The sequence below is a fragment of the Tamandua tetradactyla genome, chromosome 2 (assembly GCF_023851605.1).
Source record: "Tamandua tetradactyla isolate mTamTet1 chromosome 2, mTamTet1.pri, whole genome shotgun sequence".
Lineage (NCBI taxonomy): Eukaryota > Metazoa > Chordata > Mammalia > Pilosa > Myrmecophagidae > Tamandua > Tamandua tetradactyla.
In genome coordinates this window covers 223,609,954-223,629,951 of record NC_135328.1, presented here as the reverse complement: position 1 = coordinate 223,629,951, position 19,998 = coordinate 223,609,954, and the positions used below count along the sequence as shown (strand labels likewise).

At 52.1% G+C, this 19,998-nt stretch overlaps 1 protein-coding gene across 3 annotated transcripts; it reads right to left on the bottom strand.

The window, feature by feature from the left end:
* Positions 1 to 1,070: 1,070 nt before the first annotated feature.
* UBE2J2 (ubiquitin conjugating enzyme E2 J2) lies at positions 1,071 to 19,232 on the bottom strand. Of its 3 annotated transcripts, none has more exons than XM_077151626.1 (7): positions 19,133 to 19,232; positions 12,122 to 12,252; positions 9,481 to 9,521; positions 3,210 to 3,312; positions 2,995 to 3,133; positions 2,260 to 2,340; positions 1,071 to 1,673 (listed from the first exon to the last, which is right to left on the bottom strand). In XM_077151626.1, the coding sequence occupies exons 1-7, from the start codon at positions 19,175 to 19,177 to the stop codon at positions 1,389 to 1,391; spliced, it is 825 nt and encodes a 274-aa protein (XP_077007741.1). In that variant the 5' UTR covers positions 19,178 to 19,232; the 3' UTR covers positions 1,071 to 1,388. The 3 variants fall into 3 exon arrangements, with proteins under 3 accessions (XP_077007741.1, XP_077007743.1, XP_077007742.1); XM_077151628.1 differs by lacking the exon at positions 19,133 to 19,232 and adding an exon at positions 18,578 to 18,716; XM_077151627.1 differs by lacking the exon at positions 19,133 to 19,232 and adding an exon at positions 18,297 to 18,445.
* Between the last annotated feature and the right edge of the window lie 766 nt (positions 19,233 to 19,998).

Sequence of the window (19,998 nt, the reverse complement as noted above, 5' to 3'; positions counted from 1 at the left end):
ACCATCCCCTCACTCAGTGACAAGGGTCATGCAAAAATACTGCATCCTCCAGCCGGGCGCTGTGGTGGGCAATGTACTTCGGTGCAAAATGTATAAACAAAGACTTGATGAAAGCTTTTTTCTCAAGAGCAAGTTGGATATACACAAAGGGTAAGTTATAGAGCAGAAGTCAAAGACGTATAAGCACACCACTGAGAGAGCCTTGCTCAGGTGCTGCCACACCTGGCGGCCACACCTGCCACAGGCCAGGGCACAGACTCTGGGAACTTCCGTTTTAACAGCGGTATGTGCCTCCGAAATCTGGGCAGGATGTGTCAAACCCTAAGAGCTGAAAAGGGACTGAGGCCAAGCCATGAAGTGATTGGTCTCACAGGAGGGCGTGAAGCTCAGAAGAAACTGGATGTCTCTCAAGGCAGTCTCCTGATGGCCCCTGATGTCATGACACTCTCCAACACGCTGGAGCAACATGAGAAGGGAGCACACACCCCCCTTGGGGGAAGCAATGGCACAGGGCTTGGGGGAAACGCGCAGGTAGGACCTGCATTGCCTGTCCACACCGTCCAGCCCAGAACTTCTGTTCCTTCCACCTACAAAGGAAGCTGCGGCCTTTGGGCAACATGGACATTTGTAGAGAAAGTCCCTGCTGTGACCCCAGAATCCCCCCAGGCCCAGGTCTGGCTGCGGAGGCAGGCCGCCAGGCAGCACCCTCAACAGGGATCCCACCGCAGTGAGTACAGAGCTCCCAAGCGCCATGCTTCTCTTGCCAGCCCACCAGCGGCTGCCCCTGGGCTGTGGTCAGAAAAAGCAGGCACCCCTGTACGGCCTCAGCGGGGCCAGACTTTGGGGAAGTGAACGCAAACGTCCCCAGAAGGCTGAGACCAAGCTGGGTCCTGGGTCACTGACCCGTGGGGCCCACAGCCCCTCCCAGCCTTGCTGAGACCCGCTGGAGAAGCACGGCCGGGTACCACCAGCCCTTCTGCCTCGACACTGGGCGGCTGCAGTAAGCTAAGAATGCACATAGAGTACGGATGGGCTTCTGGTTTTATATTTCTGTAAGTGACCAAATCTAATAAAATGAGAAACATGTTTACTCAAACAGATCCAGAAGACAATACAGGAAACAGACTATAAAACAGCACGCCGCCTCGCCCGGCCGTGGGCGCTGAGCAGCTCGGTAGCCCACAGGCACCCAGCGCGTCGCCCCAGCTCTGCCTCCTCGGGGCGCCTGTGGGTTTTGTCTCCCCAGGATGATCTCTGGAAAGCTGAGCCCAGGGGCTGGAGGGCTCACCCCGTGTGTGGGGCATCCAGGGGGGGTCCCAGGGCTGGCTCCCGGGCGCAGAGTCCCCCCGCTTCCGAGTGACTGCTGACGCGGCCCGGGCCTCCGTGCATCACTCCTGTGCTATGCTCCGCAGGACGTACTTGACCGTGTAGGCAAAGGCCGCAAACCCCACGATGACAAACAAGTTCGCCAGCGCGCCACCCAGCAGTCCGTGGTGCCGCTGCGCCTGCTGCAGCCCTGGGAGGTGGGGCCCGGCCACCGGCGCATGCCCGTTGAGGAGCGGGAGCCCGTTCCGGCCAGGGTGCGTCTCCCCATCTGGAACCACGTCTGGTAAGGGCAGGGTCTGGGGTCTGCTGCTGAGTTCATCTTGTGCTTTCTGTTTCTGTTTAATTTCCTAAGAAAAAGCAGCACGCAAAACAGGGTTGGCCTAAAAGGGAAAGTGGCTTCGAGACCAGGAAGGCTCCTGAGGCTGACGATGAGCAGGAAGGAAGTCCCCCAAGCCCCCCGCTGCCACCAACTGCCCTCTCGGCACGTCCTGTGGCCACGTTCCACCCTGACCTTCAGCCTGAAGCAGGCCCGTCCCTCACCTCATTTCACAGATGAAGGAACCAGGGACAGGCCAGCACCACCCAGCCGGGTCTCACAGGCTGACACGATCACCGTGGCCTGGCCAGCGGGCAGTCCCACTCCTCTGCTCCCCACCTCCCTCCCCAACTCGTGCCAAGGCCTCCTGTGACACCTGCTGGACCTGTGTGTACCCAGAGCCAGGCGATGGCCAAGGAGGGGCTACTTGCTGTCACCGAGCCCCTTACCACAGCATATACCCTGTGCTCTGCCACACCTCGTGAGCCCCGGAGACCCCTGCACCTTGGGGCACACGGGACAACACATTCCCTTTAGAAAGAATAGAATGTGGAAGTGTTTTTAATGTAGAGAAAATAAGAAGGATCCCAACTCTCACTATCCTACTTAACACTCACCTCCACAACTTCGGGAAATAATTCACAAAAAACTTTGTCTTTTAAATTAAATGCTAAACTTTGCACAGCCAGTTGTCTTTTCTAGGAAGAAAGAGAAGGGAAATGTCAGTGGAACGCTACCTTCAACTCTTTCAAAATTCTTTTTTTTTTACATGGGCAGGCACCAAGAAACGAAGCCGGGTCTCTGGCATGGCAGGTGATAATTCTGCCTGCTGAGCCACTGTGGCCCACCCTCTTTCAAAATTCTAAAAACAGATCCTTTTAGAGTCAAGGGCTGCTAAAAACGAAAATTAAAAATAAAACAACAACAAAAAGAGTCAAGGGCTGCTGTCTTTTTGTCAGAGAAACCACTTAAGTTTGTTCTTCATAACATATTTATGCTTAAGAAAGACTCATGCATCTTTTCTCATCAATCAAGGACATTAAACTTGACTCCTATTTAAAAAAACAGAAGAAACACACACATAAGGAGAAAGAAACCTCATCTCACCAGCCTCAGAGCACTGGCTCTGTCCAAGCCGCCTGGGGGCTGTGGAACGGACCTCCTGCCCCCAACTGCCCCAGAACCCAAGGAGTACAGAAGCAGGCAAGATTTAATGGGGGTAACAGCCAGCGTCAGAGCAGAGAGATGGGCCGGGGGTCTGGGATGGTGCCAGGAGCAGGACAGAGCAGAGTGGCAGCCCCTAGAACAGAAGGCTGCTCCCTGCCTGGGCACGCAGACCGCTCATGCCTCACCGTGAAGTCTGAGGTCTCCACACTGCCCAGTGTGGGGCCCTTCTCCACCATGAAGCTCAGGAGTCCCGTGAGGATTGTTGAGACAGACCACGCAGGGTTCCACGTGTCCGGGTGGAAATCCGTGATGGAGAGACAGAGCCTGCAAACAAGGGGCTTGCTCAAAAGAGGCACGCACATCCCCCCCATGACCGGCAAGAATATGCAAAGGGCCTTACCTTGTATTGCACTTAAATCTTCCATTGGGAGTTATCATATAAATACTAGGAGGTTTAAAGGGAAATTCTCTGGGAAAAATTAGTTTTCCATGATAATAGCCACCTATTCCAAAACAGAAAAAGCACAGAGCCTGTGGTTACCCAAACATGCCTCCTTGCGCTCCCACTGCCCACACGCCCCACCCCGAATCCCTCGTTGGTGCCTGCACGTCCCCTGCGAACAGGCAGATCCCCTGCCTCGCATGTGAGCCTGGGACCACCAGCTGCGCAGCACACGACCACCCTGCCCTGGACCACCCCCGATTGTCCTGATGTCCTGCAGGGGCTCGCACATCAGGTTGAGGCCGCCTCTCTCCCAGAGCGCAACCTGACAACCCCTCAAGGTCCTGACACAGCAACGCCCCACCCCCATTTCTCCACCTCCCGCAGGCTGCCCCAGCAGCCAGCCACCATGTTGCACCTTCTCCCACCTTAACCATGCTGCAGCACTCCCCCAGCTGGGTTGCCTCAGAGCCACAATGGGTCTACCCTGTGCCCACCCCCCACATTCCAGGCCTCATGGCCACGGGTCAGCAGACACCCCTCCCCATGGGGGCCTCTGTCCCAGTGCTCCCCCTCTGTCCACTTGTGCCCTTGGTATCCCTTCGGTCATCTCATGCCAGTGACTCCCCAACCAGTGACTCCACCTTGACCTCCTTGGAGGCAGCAGCCCAAAAAGCTAAACCAGCAGAAGGCGGCAGTCCGAAACCATGTTTGGCTTACTCATGGCAAATCAAGTTTGAAAAAAAAGAAGAAAAAGCAACTTACAGAACCATACATAGAACTTGTTACTCATATTAAAAAAAACAAACACAGAACTATGTAACCACATGCACAAAGACATTTTACTTAAGTGTGATAAAATAAACCTAACATGAAAATCATTTTAACTGTTTTTAAGTGCAATTCAGGGACATGCACATGCACCGGCAATACTGTCTAAGGTGAAGTGCTCCTCTACTTGCAGACCCCCATCTACTTGCAGACCCCCGTCTGGCGATACTCCCTTGTACTCTCCGCCCCCATCCTGCCAGCCACTAGTCTGCCTTCTACAGTGGTGGTTGTGCCATCTCTACGGATTTGCTAATTCTAAGGACTTCATTTGGAGAAACAGACTTTATCCTCTTCACATCTGGCTTGTTTCACAGGATGTGATGTCTTCAGGGCTCATCCATGCTGTAGCATACCCCTTCTCTCTATGGCTCAATCATATCCCACTGTATGGACAAACATTTTAAAATTCATTCATCTGTTGATAAACTTTGGTTGCTTCCATCTTTTGACTATGGTAAATAACACTGTGATAAACATCAGTATGTAAATACCTGTGCTAGTCCCTGCTTTCAATTCTTTCGGGTGCGTGCCTAGGAATGCAATTTCCAGATCATATAGCAATTTCATGTTTAAATTTGTGAGGAACTGCCAAGCTGCTTTCTACAACAGCTGCATCATTTTACAACGTACGGAGGTTTCTATCTCTCCTGCATCCTTGCCAACATTTGTTCTTTTCTTCTTTTTAGTAACAGCCATCTTAGTAGGTATGAGCAGAGTGGTATCTGAAGTTCTAATTTACATACACCTATTGGCCATTTTGTATATCTTCTTTGGAGAAATGTCTTTTTCAAGTCTTTCATCCATTTTTTAATTAGGTTGTCTTTTTAATGTTAAATTGTAGGAGTTCTTTAATATTCCAGATATTAAATCCTTACAAATATGTGGTTTCCAAATATTTTCTCCCATTCTGTAGGTTTTTTCACTTTCTTGATGTCTTCTGATGTAAAAAGTTTTAAATTCTGATGATGTCCCATTTATCACTTATTTCATTTACTGCTTATATTTTTGGTGTAAAATCTAAGAACCCACTGCTTAATACAAGGTCCTGAAGATAGTTCCCTGTTTTCTTGTAGGAATTAACTCTTATAGTTAGGTTGCTAATTGTTTTGTCTTAGCATTAGAAAAGCTGTGGGTTTACAAAACAATCATATGTAAAATATAGGATTCCCATACACCACCCTATTATTAATACCTTGCATTGGTGTGATACATGTTACAACCGATATATGCACATTTTTATTATCGCTGATTCATTTTGAATTAATTTTTGTACATGGTGAGAACTAGGAGCCAAACTCATTCTCTTCCATGTGGACCTCCAGTGCCTCGGTACACTTGTTGAAGAGACCCCTCTTTCCCAGCTGAATGGACCTGGCACTCTTGTTAAACACAAACTGGCCATAAATGTGTGGATTTAAGTCTGGACTCTCAGTTCTACTGAGTCTGTAAGTACATGGTTTTAATTCCTACAACTTTGCAGTAAGTTTTGAAATCAGGAAGAGAGTCCTTCAACTTTTCCTTTTTCACAACTATTTTAGCTATTTGGTCCCCTTAAAATTTTATATGTGGGGATGCGAGGGTGTCTCAGTGGTAGAATTCCCACCTGCCATGCAGGAGATCCAGGTTCGATTCCTGGCCCATGCACTTCCCAAAAAACAAACAAGCAAACAAATGGAAAATCAAACAAACAAAAAAATGGTGCTGCAATAAGGGGATACTCACATGGAAAAAGAATGAAATGTGAACCCCGCCATACAGCATACAAGAAAAAAAAAAAATTCGTATGAATCAGCTCTTCCATTTCTGCAAAAAAAAGACTGCTGGAATTTTTACAAGGATTTAACGGATTTTGTAGCTCATTTTAAATAGCACTGACACCTCCTCAGTGATATTTCGTCTTTTCAATCTGTGAACACAGGACGTCTTTCCACTTATTTAGGTCTTCTTTCATTTCTTTCAGCGGTTTTGCAGTTTTCAAGCGTACCTTCACCTCCTTGGTTAAATTTATTCCTAGGTATTTTATTATTTTAGACACTATTGTAAATGGAATTATTTTCTTGATTTCCTTTTCAGATTATTCATTACTAGATTATAGAAACCCAACTGCTTCTGTGTTTATTTTTTGCTGTACTCATTTTTTTAGCTTTGTTTTCTTGTGAATTCTCTGGAATTTTCTATGCATAAGATCACATTATCTGATCGTTTTACTTCTTCCTTCCCAATTTGGACACTTCTATTTATTTTTTCTTGCCTGACTGCTGTGGCCAAAACTTCCAACACAATGACTTCAATTAACAGTGGCGACAGGAGGGATTCTTGTTTCGTTTCTGGTCTTCGGGGAAAAACTTTTCAGTCTTTACTACTGTGTATGGTATTTGCTGTGGGTTTTCATAAATGTTCTTTATCAAGTTCAGGAATTTCCCTTATATTCCTGGTTTTCTGAGAGTTTTTATCATGAAAGGATATTCAATTCTGTCAGATACCTTTTCTATACAACTGAGATGATCACGCAGCTTTTTTCTTTTTTCCTTCACTCTACTCATGTGGTGTGTTACAGACTGTCTTATGTTGAAACACCTTTGCGTTCCTAGAATAAATCCCACTTGTCATGGTGTAGCATCACTTAACTGATTAATTTGACACATTCTAGATGCTAGCTGTTTTTCAGATAGGTGGTTGGCAAATACTTTCTCCCAGGTTGTAGTTTTCTTATCCTTTTAATAGGCTCTCTTGCAAAACAAAAGTTTTTAAATTTTGATGATGTCCAATTTACCAATTATCCTCTTACAAATTGTGCTTTTGGTGTCAAATTAAAAACTAGACTTAGCACTAAAGTTCCAAACCCTAGAAGTCTTACATTCGTACATATGACACTTAGGCCCAGGATCCCTCTTGAGGTGACTTCTGGGTGAGTGGGGTGGATGCCCACGCCCTCCAGCAACATCCTGCCACATGGAACTGCTGGCGCACCTCGTCAGAAGCCGGCACGCGTGTCCCACAGTCTGTTTTCTGACCTTGGCAACACCACAGTCCTGAGGAGTGCAGCTTTAAAGGACACCTTAGAGTCAGGCAGACTGAACCCTACCACTTGACTCTTCACTTAAACACTGTTTTAGCTATTTTAGTTCCTTTATCTTCCCATGTAAATTTCAGAACAAGGTTCTCTACAACTACAGAAAACGTTGTTAGGATTTGGATAGACGAATTTGGGAAGACTGTTAAAGCAGCGCTCCTATCCGGGGATGACTGGCATGCTCGGTCAACACCTGTGGGACACCTGCCAGGAGCCAGAGCAATGGGCATGGGGCCCACCAGGAAGAGGTCAGCAGCAAGCTAGGAGCCAGGAGAAGCACAGGTGAGTGTCCCGAGAAGGCCAGGAAGGGAGGCCCAGGCACCTAGGGGTCAGAAAAGGCGCCTTCTAGGAAGGCAGGAGGATCAATACTTCGGACATTACAGAGGTCAGAAGCAAGGTTGAGAGTGGCCCCTTGGCCTGGCAGTCGCCAGAGGATGGGTGGCAGCTTGTGCCTCCTGCTGCTTCTGTGAGCCTGGCCACCGGCAAAGAAAAAGTAGAGATGGAATGGCAAACAAAGCTGTTTCCAGAGGAAAATGGATACAGGATGGACTGAGCATGCTTGCAGCCTGAGGGCAGGACCAGTAGAGAAACTGACACGTGCAAGAGAAGACACCTCAATGGGCAAGGACTGGGGAAGGGAGGGATGGGTTCAGGCCTGGACAGGGAAGTGCCTCCTTCCCGAGTCTGGAAAAATGGGGCCGCCTCAGCAGGACATGCCCGGGATGGGGCAGGTCCCAGGTGGGCAGGGTCATGGAGGGAAGGGGTCTCAAAGGACCAAGGTCGCAGGGCCGCCTGCCTACCACTGTCTCAGCTCTCCCTGCTGTGCCAGCCCAGCCCAGGACCAAACCTGTAACCAACACCTTTGCCACCCACAGCCCTGACTGGTTTTGTTGTTACTGGGCACACAATTAGTAGATGTTCACTATTTCTTTGGAAACTACTAAAAGACATAAAGAATTAAAGAGGCAGCCTTGGCATGACTCTCTCTTGAGCACCCCCATGCTCAACCCTCGAGTGTGTGCTTGCTTTCTCTTCAACAAACTTTTTTCAAAAAAAAAACCCAAAAAAGCCAGCCAAGGTCTCACTTGCTAGATGAAGATAACCCATTTGGTTTCGGTGTGTGCTCTTCAAATTTGTCACCAACATTTGAGTATTTACCAAGCGTTTCTCTAGTTCTTATACGACCCGTTATGAGTCCTCTCTCCTGCCTTGTCTACAGTGGCCAGCATGGCTTTCGGTGCTGTCTGAGTGTCCACCACACAGGCACATACCAGAGCCCATTAGCCACCCACCCAACTGCTGTACATCCACATGGTTTCCAATGGTCTGCTCTTCTAACTCATTTCCGTACTCTCATTTCTGTAGGATAGATTATCCAAGAATTGGGATTGTCAGGCCAAAAAAGACGATGATATAAGTCTATTGATACCTTTTGCCAAGCTACCTTTGGAAGAGCTTGGCCTTTTTAACTCTTTTAATTTTTAACTACTCCAAAAGTCTCCTCTGACCATCCAAGACAGAACTCTCGCCAAAATAAATCTCATGTAAAACATAATGTAAGCAGACAAGAGTGAGCTGTTCTAGCTGCCTCAAGCCAGGGCCCACTGTCCAGAAAGCAAAAGCACTGCTCACCTGGTCACCACTCTGCCCTGAGCTCGCCCTGTCAGGGATGGAGGTCCACAGCCCAGAGTCTGCTCCATCTCTGCTGTGGCTCCAGCAGCTGCCACAGACAGACAGGTGACGGACAGGACAGCTCCCAAGACTTGTCTGTCCCTGAAACCTTCTGGTCATTGGAGGTAAGGCCTCCTGACTAGGCGCTGGGGGCAGTGGGAGAGCCAGAGTGCCAAGACCACGCCTGGCCAAGGTGATCTTTCATCTCTCCCAGCCCCAGATGCCTGGTCTGCACAGGGGACACACCCCTCAGCTCCCAGGACACCTCAGTGGGACAGCCTCAAGGGAGGCACCTTTCTTTCCCTCCCAGTATCCCTCCTTGGTCCTGGGAACCAGGAGAAGAAAGGGGCTACATTTTATTCCATTTCCCCAACCTGCTGCTCCCCAGTCTAATTCCACTGACAGGTGAGACTGAGTGAAGCAGTGATATTTGAGAGGGGCCCTGAAGATCTAGACATAAGAGCAAAACCAAACTCTGAGCAAACACCTCCAGGGCCTGGAGAGATGCAGATGAGTTCCAAATAAATCCAATTCAACTTATACACACTTGAAATAGAAAGACTGTTATTTATAAATAAAAGATGTCTAACGACAAGGTGTGTTCAGAATATAAAAACTGCTTCTCGTTTTTCTAACTCAGAACAAGAGACTCACCTTCATAAGGAGTCATTTCAGGGCCTCGGACAACATAATGCCTAGGAAGAGAAGAAAATCACTTGGCATTTGGGCAAATTCCCCACAATCTGAGTCCCTCCAAGGCTGGGACTGCTAGGGCCCAGACACTCACACCTGCAGCATGAGGCCAGGGCTCAGCGCTATGCACTGCGAGACCCATCGCAGAACTGCTGCAACAAAACACTTGAGGAGTTCATTCTCTCCACTCATTAACATCAGTGGAAATGTGAACAAAATTTAAAACCTCACAATACATTATTTTTTACATTTTGTATATGTCTCCCAACATGTATGTAGATCTGTATCTATACACACACACGGAGGCAGATATGTGATACATATCGCATAGGGATTTCTGTTCACAACATGGTTTTGTTTTTCTTTGGGGGCGGTGGGGGGTGCATGGCTGGGAATCAAACCCAGGTCTCCCACACAGCAGGCGAGAATTCTACCACCAAACTACCTAAGTACCCACGATACACTCTTGAGACACACTTAAAGACATGCACTTTTCAATGTGCCCAGACATTACACACACAGGTTGAGTCACAGACGGGTTGTGCCAGGAGGAGCTGGCCCTGTTCCCCCTGGTGCCCGAACCTGGACGCCCAGAGAAGACCCTGAAGCAGCTGGCCTGGAGCACAGGAGCAGCTTCCCTAAAGGCCATCAGCTCTAATAGACTGCCCCAGCTGGGCCTGGGGCCTCAGCCCAGGAAAACAGCCCCCTCCTGTGCAAAGAAACAAGGCTTTGGGCTCGATGCAAAGAGGGGCATGGGCTTTACGAATTTTCAAACAAAACAGAAAAGCACAAAGAAGAAAGTAAAACCAACCAGAAATTCCAGAAACCAAACACGGCTGTAAGCACTGCTCCAAACACCTCTTTGCTCTGGGATAAGATGTGCCCCATTTTAACCCTAAAGGCACCGAGGGAAAGGGGCCCCGGACAAGGGGGAGCATACAGCTCACTCAGAAACGTGGCCTTAATTTGTTACGGCTCCCAACTGCTGAGCCAAAACTAGGAAAATACATACAAGTTTTTATTCTGTCACAGTTCACGCAGACTTGGAGGGCGGAGGGGATCAGGATACGCTGCTCAAAGGGCAGGGCCTATGGGCCCAACCTTTACACAAAGAGCCCATTTCCAGGGAAGTTAACGGGCGAGACCCCTGCCCAGGCTGTGGGAAAGCTGCTCCCATGGGGGGCCTGGCTGAGCTTTCCGAGAGGCTTGCATGTGATGTGTCCTGCACCTCAGCTGCTGGCACACAAGGCGTGGCTCACACCCAACACCTACTATCCCTCTGGGAGCCTGGAATTTGGGAGCACGACCAGACCTCCAGGGAAGGCCCTGGACCCAAGTCTCTAAACAAGCTTCCCGGGCTGCAGCATCTCATGCATGCTGTCACCGTTCACTGCTGGGGGAACTAAGCATGGCCTGTGGAACCCCACTGAGAAGGGATGTGGGGAGCTCACGCAATGTCTCCCCTGGGCTTCACCCCTCATCTCTTCCTTAGCTGATTTTGTTTCACGTCCTTTTGCAGCACCAAATCTTAGCCGCATTTACTGACCCCATGCTGAGTCCTGTGAGTCCTCCTGGCAAGTTATCGAACCTGGAGGAGGTCGTGGGGAACCCCAATACACACCCAGGCGGAGAGGGGTTTTCCACAAAATGGGGACGGTGCCAGGAACTGCAAAGGCCAACAGCCTAGGAAGCTACCCCTCACCTGCTAAGTGTGTTCTGGGGGCCAAGTGTGCTTTCTGTCATGGGGTGGGGTGGGTGAGGAGAGGTCTGTTCTGACACAAGTCTGCGCAGGACTCTCTCATCCACCCTGCCGGGAACCTCCCCACCCTGGGGTCCTTCCATCTGTCCAAGGCTCTGTCCTTCCCTGTAAACTAAGGACACTGGACTCAGAATCATGAAACACATGTCTAACCTCAACATGTTTCTTTTAAACTCTGGTAAACCTCTTTTTGCTAGAACAAAAAAATATAAGGAATTTCTTAAATATCAAAAAATACAGCACCTCAAACAAAGAAGAGCATCAACAAAGCTGGAAGGCACAGTCCTTCTGGAGAGGTATGCGAAGTCTCATGTTACCACAGCAACAGAGCTGCCCTAACGATCACAAGGCACCAAGCCCACCAGCACTGACCTGATGGCTAACAGGAAGCCCCAGGGCTGGCTGGGAGGGTGAGGAGGGGGCGGCCCCCTTACAGGGTAAAGAAGCAAAGAGCAGAGTCCCCTCTGGGACTGCCGCTTCCAAGCGCGCCAGCCTGCACACCCGCTCACAGACCCTGCGGGCTCGTACTTCCTCTAGGAGGAAGGCTTACTCCAGCCCCAGCATAAGCAAAGCAAGACCCTACTCTGTGCCCTGCAAGCCATCTTATGAAGACCAGAGCGTGTCCAGTAGCCCCTACCAGTGTCCACTCATACCTGAGGAGGGAGGAGGGCGGAGGGCCCCACACCACCCTGAGACCAGGGACCAAGTCCAGCACCACGCCTGGCAGCCAGGGGAGAGCCCCACAAGGGGTTGCTGGTACAGATGATTGTAGGTGCCGGCTACAGGCATGGGTGCAGGGGGGGCCACAGAGCGGGTATGGGGAGCAGCAGTGAAGAGCCTCACCACTCGAGGATGTTGGAAGGCAGAGGCTCGGCACAGATGTAAGGCACAGGGTCTTTCTTGATCCGGAGGTAGTCCTGCTTCAGCCTCTGGGTGGCAGTTGTGGGCGCTCTCTTGCTGCTGTTGCTGCTCATCTGTCAACAACAGACACTCAGGTTTAAGAGGAGGGGCGGCAGTCGCGCCCATGGCCCCCGTGCCCAGGGCACCTTTTGCTTTACTTTCTGCAGGCCAGGATCTGAATGTAGGACATTCTATGCCCTCATCCAGGACCACACCAGAAGCTCCCCAGAACGGCCACCCTTTCCCCACACCCAGGTACCACACTGGCTGCCTATGAGCACCCAACATAGACACAAAGATTAAGAGAACCTGGGGCCTGCCCTAACCAAGGTGGAGCGGGACACCCCTTCCAGTCCCCAGAGGCTGTGAATAACCAGCAAGAACTGGCAGAAACATCTTTCTCCAAGCTCCAGAAGTCAGATAAAGGACTGTAAGAACACGTAAGCTCCAAATCAAAAGAAAGGCTACTTAAAGTGGGATTTCCTAGTACCCTGGCTGGCACCCACCCCAGCCCTCACCATTTCCACGCAGTGGTCCCAGTTCTGGAGGGGCAGACTGACCCTCAGGAACATCCCGGGAGCACATATGCCTGTCCAAATCTGTCTGGTGGTGCCTGAGGGACTCACCATCCCAGAACTTGCCCTGCACGTAGAAGGCAGTGCACCGAGCTCTCCTACACAACTCTGGGAGAGCAACAGGTCGTGCTGCCTGGGGCAGGGATCACTGGCTGTAGGACACACAGCGCAATGCCCAGATTGTGAGGACACTGTTTCCCAGGGAAGAAGACATTGGTAACTATGTAAACGGAGTGCACACTCAAGACGAAAGGAAAAGGTAGGCCCCTATGTTTTGGCCTGGAGCTATTCCCTACTCATCCTATGAATAAGTTCTGAAGGAGAGCACTGATTAATCTGCAGACTGGGAAAGACATTTCCTTTTTTTTCTTCTTCTTTTCTTTTTTTGTTCAGCTCCTGGCATTCAAGGAAGAGAGCTCTGACATAACACTAGCTGGATACAGGCTTAAGGAACAGACACCTCAGAGCCCAAAGGTAAACACAGACAAAGAACTAACGGAAATCAGGAAAACACTACATGAACACAACAGAGATGGAAATTACGAAAGAAACGAAACAGAGCTGAAGACCACAGCAACAGAAATTAAATATTCCCTAGACGGGTCCAGCAGCAGACTGGAGCTGGCAGTAGAAAGAATCAGAGAACCTGAAGGTAAGGCCACTGAAACCATCCAGGCTGAGGAGCAGAAAGAAGAAAAAACAAAGAGAAGTGAAGAGAGCCTAAGGGGCCTCATCAAGTGCAGCAACACATACCGTGGGAGCCTCAGGAGGAGAGAGGGACAGAGGCAGAGAGAATATCCAAAGATAATAATGGCTGAAAACTTCCCAAATTAACAAAAGACATTAATGCCCACATCCAAGATGCTTAAAACCTTCAACAAGATAAACCCAAACAGACCCACTCTACACCACGATATAATCAGACTGTCATATATACCAAAGACAAACAGAAAATTCTGAAAGCCGCACAGAGAAGCAACGTGTCAGACACAAGGGAGCCTCAATAAGCTTCAGCACTTATTTCCATCAGATACCATGGAGGCAAGAAGGCAGTGGTTTTTTTTTTTTTTTCTGGAATGATGCAAATGTTCTAAAAATGATCATGGTGATGAATACACAACTATGTGATGATACTGTGACACTGATTGTACACCATGTATAAAATGTATGTGTCAAGATTTCTCAATTAAAATTAAAAAAAAAGAAGGCGGCAGTGGGAAGACATATTTAAAGAGCTGAAAGCAAAAAACTGCCAACCGACAATTCTATATCCAGCAAAACTGTCTTTCAAAAACGAGGGGGAGGCAAGTTCTAAGAAATGATCATGATGATGAATATGCAACTATGTGATGATATTGTGAATTACTGATTATATATGCAGAACGCAATGATCATATGTTAAGAACGTCTGTGTTTCTTTGTTGTCATTTTTTTTTAATTTAAGAATTAAAAAAAATTAAAAAACAAAAACAAAAAACAGGGGAAAGGGCGGTGCAGTGGCATAATTCTTGCCTACCATGCTGGAGACCTGGGTTCAATTCATGGCGCCTGCCCATGCCAAAAAAAAAAAAAAAAAAGAGGGAAAGAATAAGCCATTCCCAGAAAAACCAGAGCTGAGGCAGTCCATCACCACCAGACCTGCCCTGAGCGAGAGCTCTGCAGGTGGGAAGGAGAGGGCGCTGGACAAGAGCCGGAAGCCGCGTGAAGGAGCAGAGACCTCTGTGTGGATACACCCACCCTCGTAAATGTAAATGCCACGACTACTATACCTTTTATTTTTGACGCTACTTTATAACGCCTACAGGATCTAAAGTAAAGTGCAAATGAATCAAATGTAATGACAAATCAATGGTTCTCACTTATAAAGTTTAAGTATGTAATTTGTGATAAGAACTACCCAAACGTGGAGGACATAGTCTGTATAAGCTACTGAGGCTGTTAAGTTGGTATCAAACCAAATGAGATTGTCACAGATTAGGATGTTACATTTAGGCACATGGCAAACACAAAGAAAATGTCAGAGAAGATATGCAAGCTCATAGAGACCAAAGCACAGGTTACCAGAGGGGCAGATCGTGGGGAGTTTATGCAGAATGCGCGCTCCCGTGAGGGGTGAGGGAAAGTGACAGCACTGTGGCAGGGAGGGCACTGCCACACTGTCAGTTCGACTAGCCACACTGTGTGGGGTGCCTGGGAGGGGTCGGGACAAGGAGATTCATGATGTATAAATGTTTCCACAATTTAAAAAATAGAAAGAGAAAAACTAAAGAGATAATGACAATTAAATGCAATAAATGATCCTGGAAGGCATCTAAGAATGAAGGAGAAAAGGCTCAAAAGGACAATAGGGGCATTAACTCCCCTCTAAGCAAATAAATATTCTTGTTTGAAGGAAATATACATGGAAGGATTATGTGTTCAAAGAGTATGAAGTGTGCAGTCTGCTCTCAAACTTTCAGAAAACACACTGATGGATGGACATTAAACAGAATGATACAGAAAAGGAAAATAAAAAGTTAAAAAAAAAAAAAAAGAAAACCTAAAGCTTCCTCCCTGCGCTTGTAGGTAAACAAGAAAAAGACAAAAGCAATTTTTAGGGGAGGGGGCCTAAGCAGAGGTGCTCAGCCACGCCCACCCCCGCCAGAGGCTGCTGATCCACGCTCACTGGCACACCTGCTAGCAAGTAAAAGGAACCAGGGGGCATAGGAGCCTCTCTCCCCCAGCATGCAGAGATGGTGACCCCTGAAAGACTCAGGCACTTATGGGGCAGAAGCGGCCACAGGTGAGCACACAGAAAGAATGCGGTGGGCTCGGGGGGACAAAACTGGGTCGCTGTCCAGGAGGCACCACATGCAGAGACTGGACAGCAGGGCCAGCAAGCCCCCTCTAGGTGCTCAGCCCAGCAGGGTTTTTGGCTGAGCTCAAGGCAGGCAGGGGCAAGGAGCAAGTTGGCATCATTAAAAGAAGGGAGAGCAGCCTGCATGAAGACCCCAGGAGCCATAAGATATGCTCGAGGCTGAGGGGGAGGAGCAGAGAAGTGGGGGACAGGACTCCTTACTCCCAGAGAAATCTGAGCACTCCACCTCAACGTGCTTTATATCCTGGCGTTTCTTATAATTTAAGGTGGAAAGGCAAATGGGTTCTGTTGCTAAAGATCAAGTGTAAAAACCACTCATCTAAAACACGGGAGAGGGAGCTGCATGGGGAAGTGCAGGGCTGCGGGGAGAGGGGGTACCAGGCCCGGACAGGCCCCCTGCTCCCCTCCCAGCTCCTGCTCCTGCCACCGATGCTCTGCTCAGCGCTCCCAAGCCCTCGTGCCACCTGCTCTCAGAACAAGCACGTCTATGCTTCCCAACGCTGGACACTGGCTGCAGGGTCTCCATTTCAACCCCCAGCCTGCCCGGCCCCGGCCCTCCCCTCCCGAGTCTGTTCCTCCTCCCCTCGACGTATGGCCTTCGTACGCTCACTCGCCCCTTCAAGACCCCTCCCCGGAGGTCTCCCCACTCTCAACCCTTGGTCTGGTTTACTTCCCCTCAGAGCCCCATCACCACCAGCCTGTTCAGAGGCTTCCCAACCAGAAGGCCAGGTCCAGGAGATGATCAGGCTGGAACTGTTTGCGACTCACCCTCGGGGCCTGTGCACCGCAGCAGCCCGCCACACTGCCATGCCGCACCACTGCTGACCCCGCTCCTTCATCTCCACTCAGGTCTGTTACTTTCTGCTTCAACTGCCACAGCAGCCTCCCAGCTGGCCCCCAGTGTTCACTCCCTTCATTTCAACGGTCTCGTACACAGATGTCAGATCAGCTTTCTCCACATCCAGTCTGGTCATCCCGGTCCCACCACCTGCCAGTCAAGGTCCCGCCAGCCCAGGAGGGCACCAAGCCAGGCCACTCACAAAAGCTCCAACCCATCCCAGCCAGTCTTGACTGGTGGAAGATTCACCCAGGGCTCTCTGGTCTAGCTCGAGAGCCACCCTCTCCAGAGCCAAATGCCCACCCCTGCCATGAGCGCCTGCGCTGCTCCACCTACACGGGGCACCGGTGTACAGAGCAGCCCCTGGAATGGACAGGGCCGCTGGCCCAGGAGCACAGACCCTGCAGCTCTCCCCAGGCCACCACGTGGGAACAAACACAGGCTGCAGCAGGATCACCACCAGGGTTTACGTTCTCTCTGAAGTTACAGAGTCTCAGACCACACAAAGTAATTCACCAGAAAATTCAAATGGGTCTCAGCAAACGCTGATGGACAATTCACACAAACAAGAAACAAAGTAGATCCTGCCTGGTCAGGGCAGACAAAGTTTTCTCTTGTCCTCGCTTTCAGAGGCATCAACGTCAAAATCCTATTTAGGACATAATTAAGTTCGTCAAGAGGAAAACGCTCCCCAGCTGCCCCTTCTGGGCCCCCTCAGAACAACTCTCTCCTGCCCCCCACCAGGGGTTCCCGGTGAGACTGTTTCTCCCAATTCTCCCCAGCCAAATATGACAGGAAAGACACACAAAGAAATCAAAATGTGAATACGGGGTCCACAGCACGCGCACACGCGCACACACTGATAGCGAAGGGTCTCACCGGCCCCGAGCAAATGAGGGGCGTCCATGGGGGAATTAAGTGCTGACAAAAAAGTGACACAGCAGGGACCATTTCAACGCACAGAAATGATGGAGTGAAGGGAGCCCAGCTTGCTCTTCCCAGGACACACTCCCCTCCAGGCTCAAGTCAGTTAAGTTGAGTGAGACCTCTCGCCAGCCCAGCGTCCACTCGCCCTCCTCCAGACTCGGAGGGCACTAGCTCAGCTGATAGGATGGCATGAGACCTTGGCCTCACCAGTCACCTGGGCAGGACTTTCACGGAAGTCTCTCCTTCCCCACTACGGCTGCTTCACGGGTCGGATGGAAGCCGGGCTGACAGATGGTTCCCAACACTTAACCCGCCTGAAAACAGAGGTCAGCAATGCCAACTGCGCCTAAACCTACACGGTGGATTTTTTGGTTCCTTTCTGCTGAAGCCAGATCACAGAGTTTCACTCAGCAGCCAGGAAGGGCCCTGTAACACTGTGTGCCTCCGTGATAAACCCACGGTACTTTAACGTTGCGAGCTGCCTTCCCAACTGGACAAGACCTCCCAGAGACAGAGGTCTTGCTGCTCTCTTTGGCTGTTACATGTTTGCGCCCAGCTGGGAACCGGACGTGCGGTAAACAGACACTGCTAACTGACACCGGTGGAAAGGGAAGCTACACGGTTCCACGTGGCCAGAAGCCCAGCGACTGCAGAAACCCAGCAGACGTGGAAAGTGAGGAGCAGCACTGGAGGCTGGCAGCGGTGGCGTCAGGACCGCGGCTTCCCCCTCTCTCTGTCTGAACTTCCTGCCGGCTGCCTTCCGGCGGCCACCGTCCAGCGCACACCCGTTTTGTGCCGCAGCTGGAGGGTCTAACTGCCCGAGAGGAAACGGCGCCGGGCTCGACGGGAGCCTCCCACCCCGACACGAGCGCCCCGGGGTGTCTTTGGAGCCAAGATGACGCTAACTCGCCCTGGAAGTACCTGAGGGCGTCCTGGTTAGCGAGAAGCCCCTTTCTCAGGAGACCCAGGCCGTGTGGCCGCTTGAGCCCCCAACTGGCCGGCGCCGCCGGAACCGACTAGGGTTCCGAGTACCGACGCTCCGGGCCCGGCGGCCCTGCGGGCAGGGGCGGGGGCGGGGGCTCGGCGGAGCCGCCGGGTCCGGAGCGTCCTGCGGCAACCCCCGTCCCGGCCCGCCGCCCTGGCCGGCTCCGGTGGGACGGGCGAGCGGCCTGAGGCCCAGCGCGAGCCGCGCGCGGGCTCACCTCTCCCCGTCGCCGCGCGTGGGCCGCCGCAGCCGCGCCCTGGCTCGCCGTGGCCGAGGCCGGAGCAGGCTGCGGAGAGTCGGGCCCGCGCCGGAGAAAGCCGCCGCCGCCCGGAGCGAGCCCACCGAGCCCGCCGCCGCCGCCGCTGCCGCCTCAGCCTCCAAAATGGCCGCGCGCGGGGCGGGACCGGAGGTGCTTCCGCTTCCGGCGCGCGGGCGCAGGCGGACGCAGACGGCCGCTCTAGGCACGGGAGGACCAGCCGTGTCTCTCTGCCCGGCGCCCGGAGTACCGCGGGAGGCGCGGCCCCGCCCGGAGTACGCTGGGACCTCGACTCTCACGCCCGCTGCTCTGTAACGATCAGTCCGGTCCCGAGAGGGAACTCCGAATTCTTGTCCCTGTTTAAGAGTGCGCGGGAGTCCCTCGAGGTCGCTCAGTCCCGCCAGTGACCAAACTGACTCCCTGGGCCCCTAAGAGGCAAGCCCTGGACAGGATTGTGGGGGTCCCGGGGACGCGCGGTGGGCGAGCCCGAGCCCCGCCTGCCCCGGTCTCACCAACCGTGCCCCACCGATCTTCCTCCCGCGCGGCCGTGAATGGGGCCATAGTCCCGGCGGGTCTCGGTTCGGCTCCCACGGCCCCTCCCTGGGCCCGGGGCCGCGCGTGCAGCCCGGGCTGACCAGTTCCGCCCACCCCGTGGGCCCTGGCGCTCGGGCATCGCGTGTGCGCAGACACGCATGGAGGGCGTTTGCTGCAGCCCAGGACCCCGCTGAAGGCTCCCGGCTGTCCTGCCTTCCCTGCAGCCCCCAGTCCAGCACAGGGGGCACCCAAAGGGGCTCAGGGCTGAGGTTCCGCCCAGGGCCACACTTCTGCCACCACAGCCGGCACTGAAGAACGGAGGCATTGCGGCTAGCATGGCCCCCTGAGGTGCCCCGGCTGCATCTGGGGGGAACCGACCTTGGCTGCGGATCCCAGCTAGTCAGCCTGCGGGCATCCCACCTGGGGCCGCCTGGGGCGGTGCCCAGTGCCCGCCTCCTGCAGTCACCCTCAGGAGCACCCTTTGCTCCCACGGCCTCCTCCCAGGCAAGCGGCCCCAGCACGCTGTTTCTAGGCTGGGCGTGTTAGGTAAGAGGCCTGGGGGTGCCTCATGCACCCACACACCCCTCCACCCGCCACGGACCCTCTCATGGCTGCGTGTATCCCGTGGTCTTCCCAGGCAAGAGCTCTGCAGGAGTTCTGAGCCTTGCCACCGTCCGGGAGCCTCCACCCCAGTCCCACATCAGTGTGCTTCTGTCGGCCCTGGACACCTGTGGCCTTGGAGGTCTGCAGAGTCCTCCAGCCGGGGATCCCCTCGGACCCAATGCCGAAGCCCCTCGGAGTGGGCGGGGCGGGGGCCCTCGGGCGGCCGCAGGAGCCCCACGCAGGTG

Bases quoted from the DNA above. Each gene is read 5' to 3' on its own strand.
- UBE2J2 (XM_077151626.1), bottom strand. From the start codon at position 19,177: ATGGCCCCATTCACGGCCGCGCGGGAGGAAGATCGGTGGGGCACG. The intron at 3,134-3,209 runs GTAAGGCCCTTT...CCTTGTTTGCAG, and splicing joins AGATTTAAGTGCAATACAAG to GCTCTGTCTCTCCATCACGG. The intron at 2,341-2,994 runs GTGAGGCATGAG...CTTTCTTCCTAG, and splicing joins TGGAGACCTCAGACTTCACG to AAAAGACAACTGGCTGTGCA.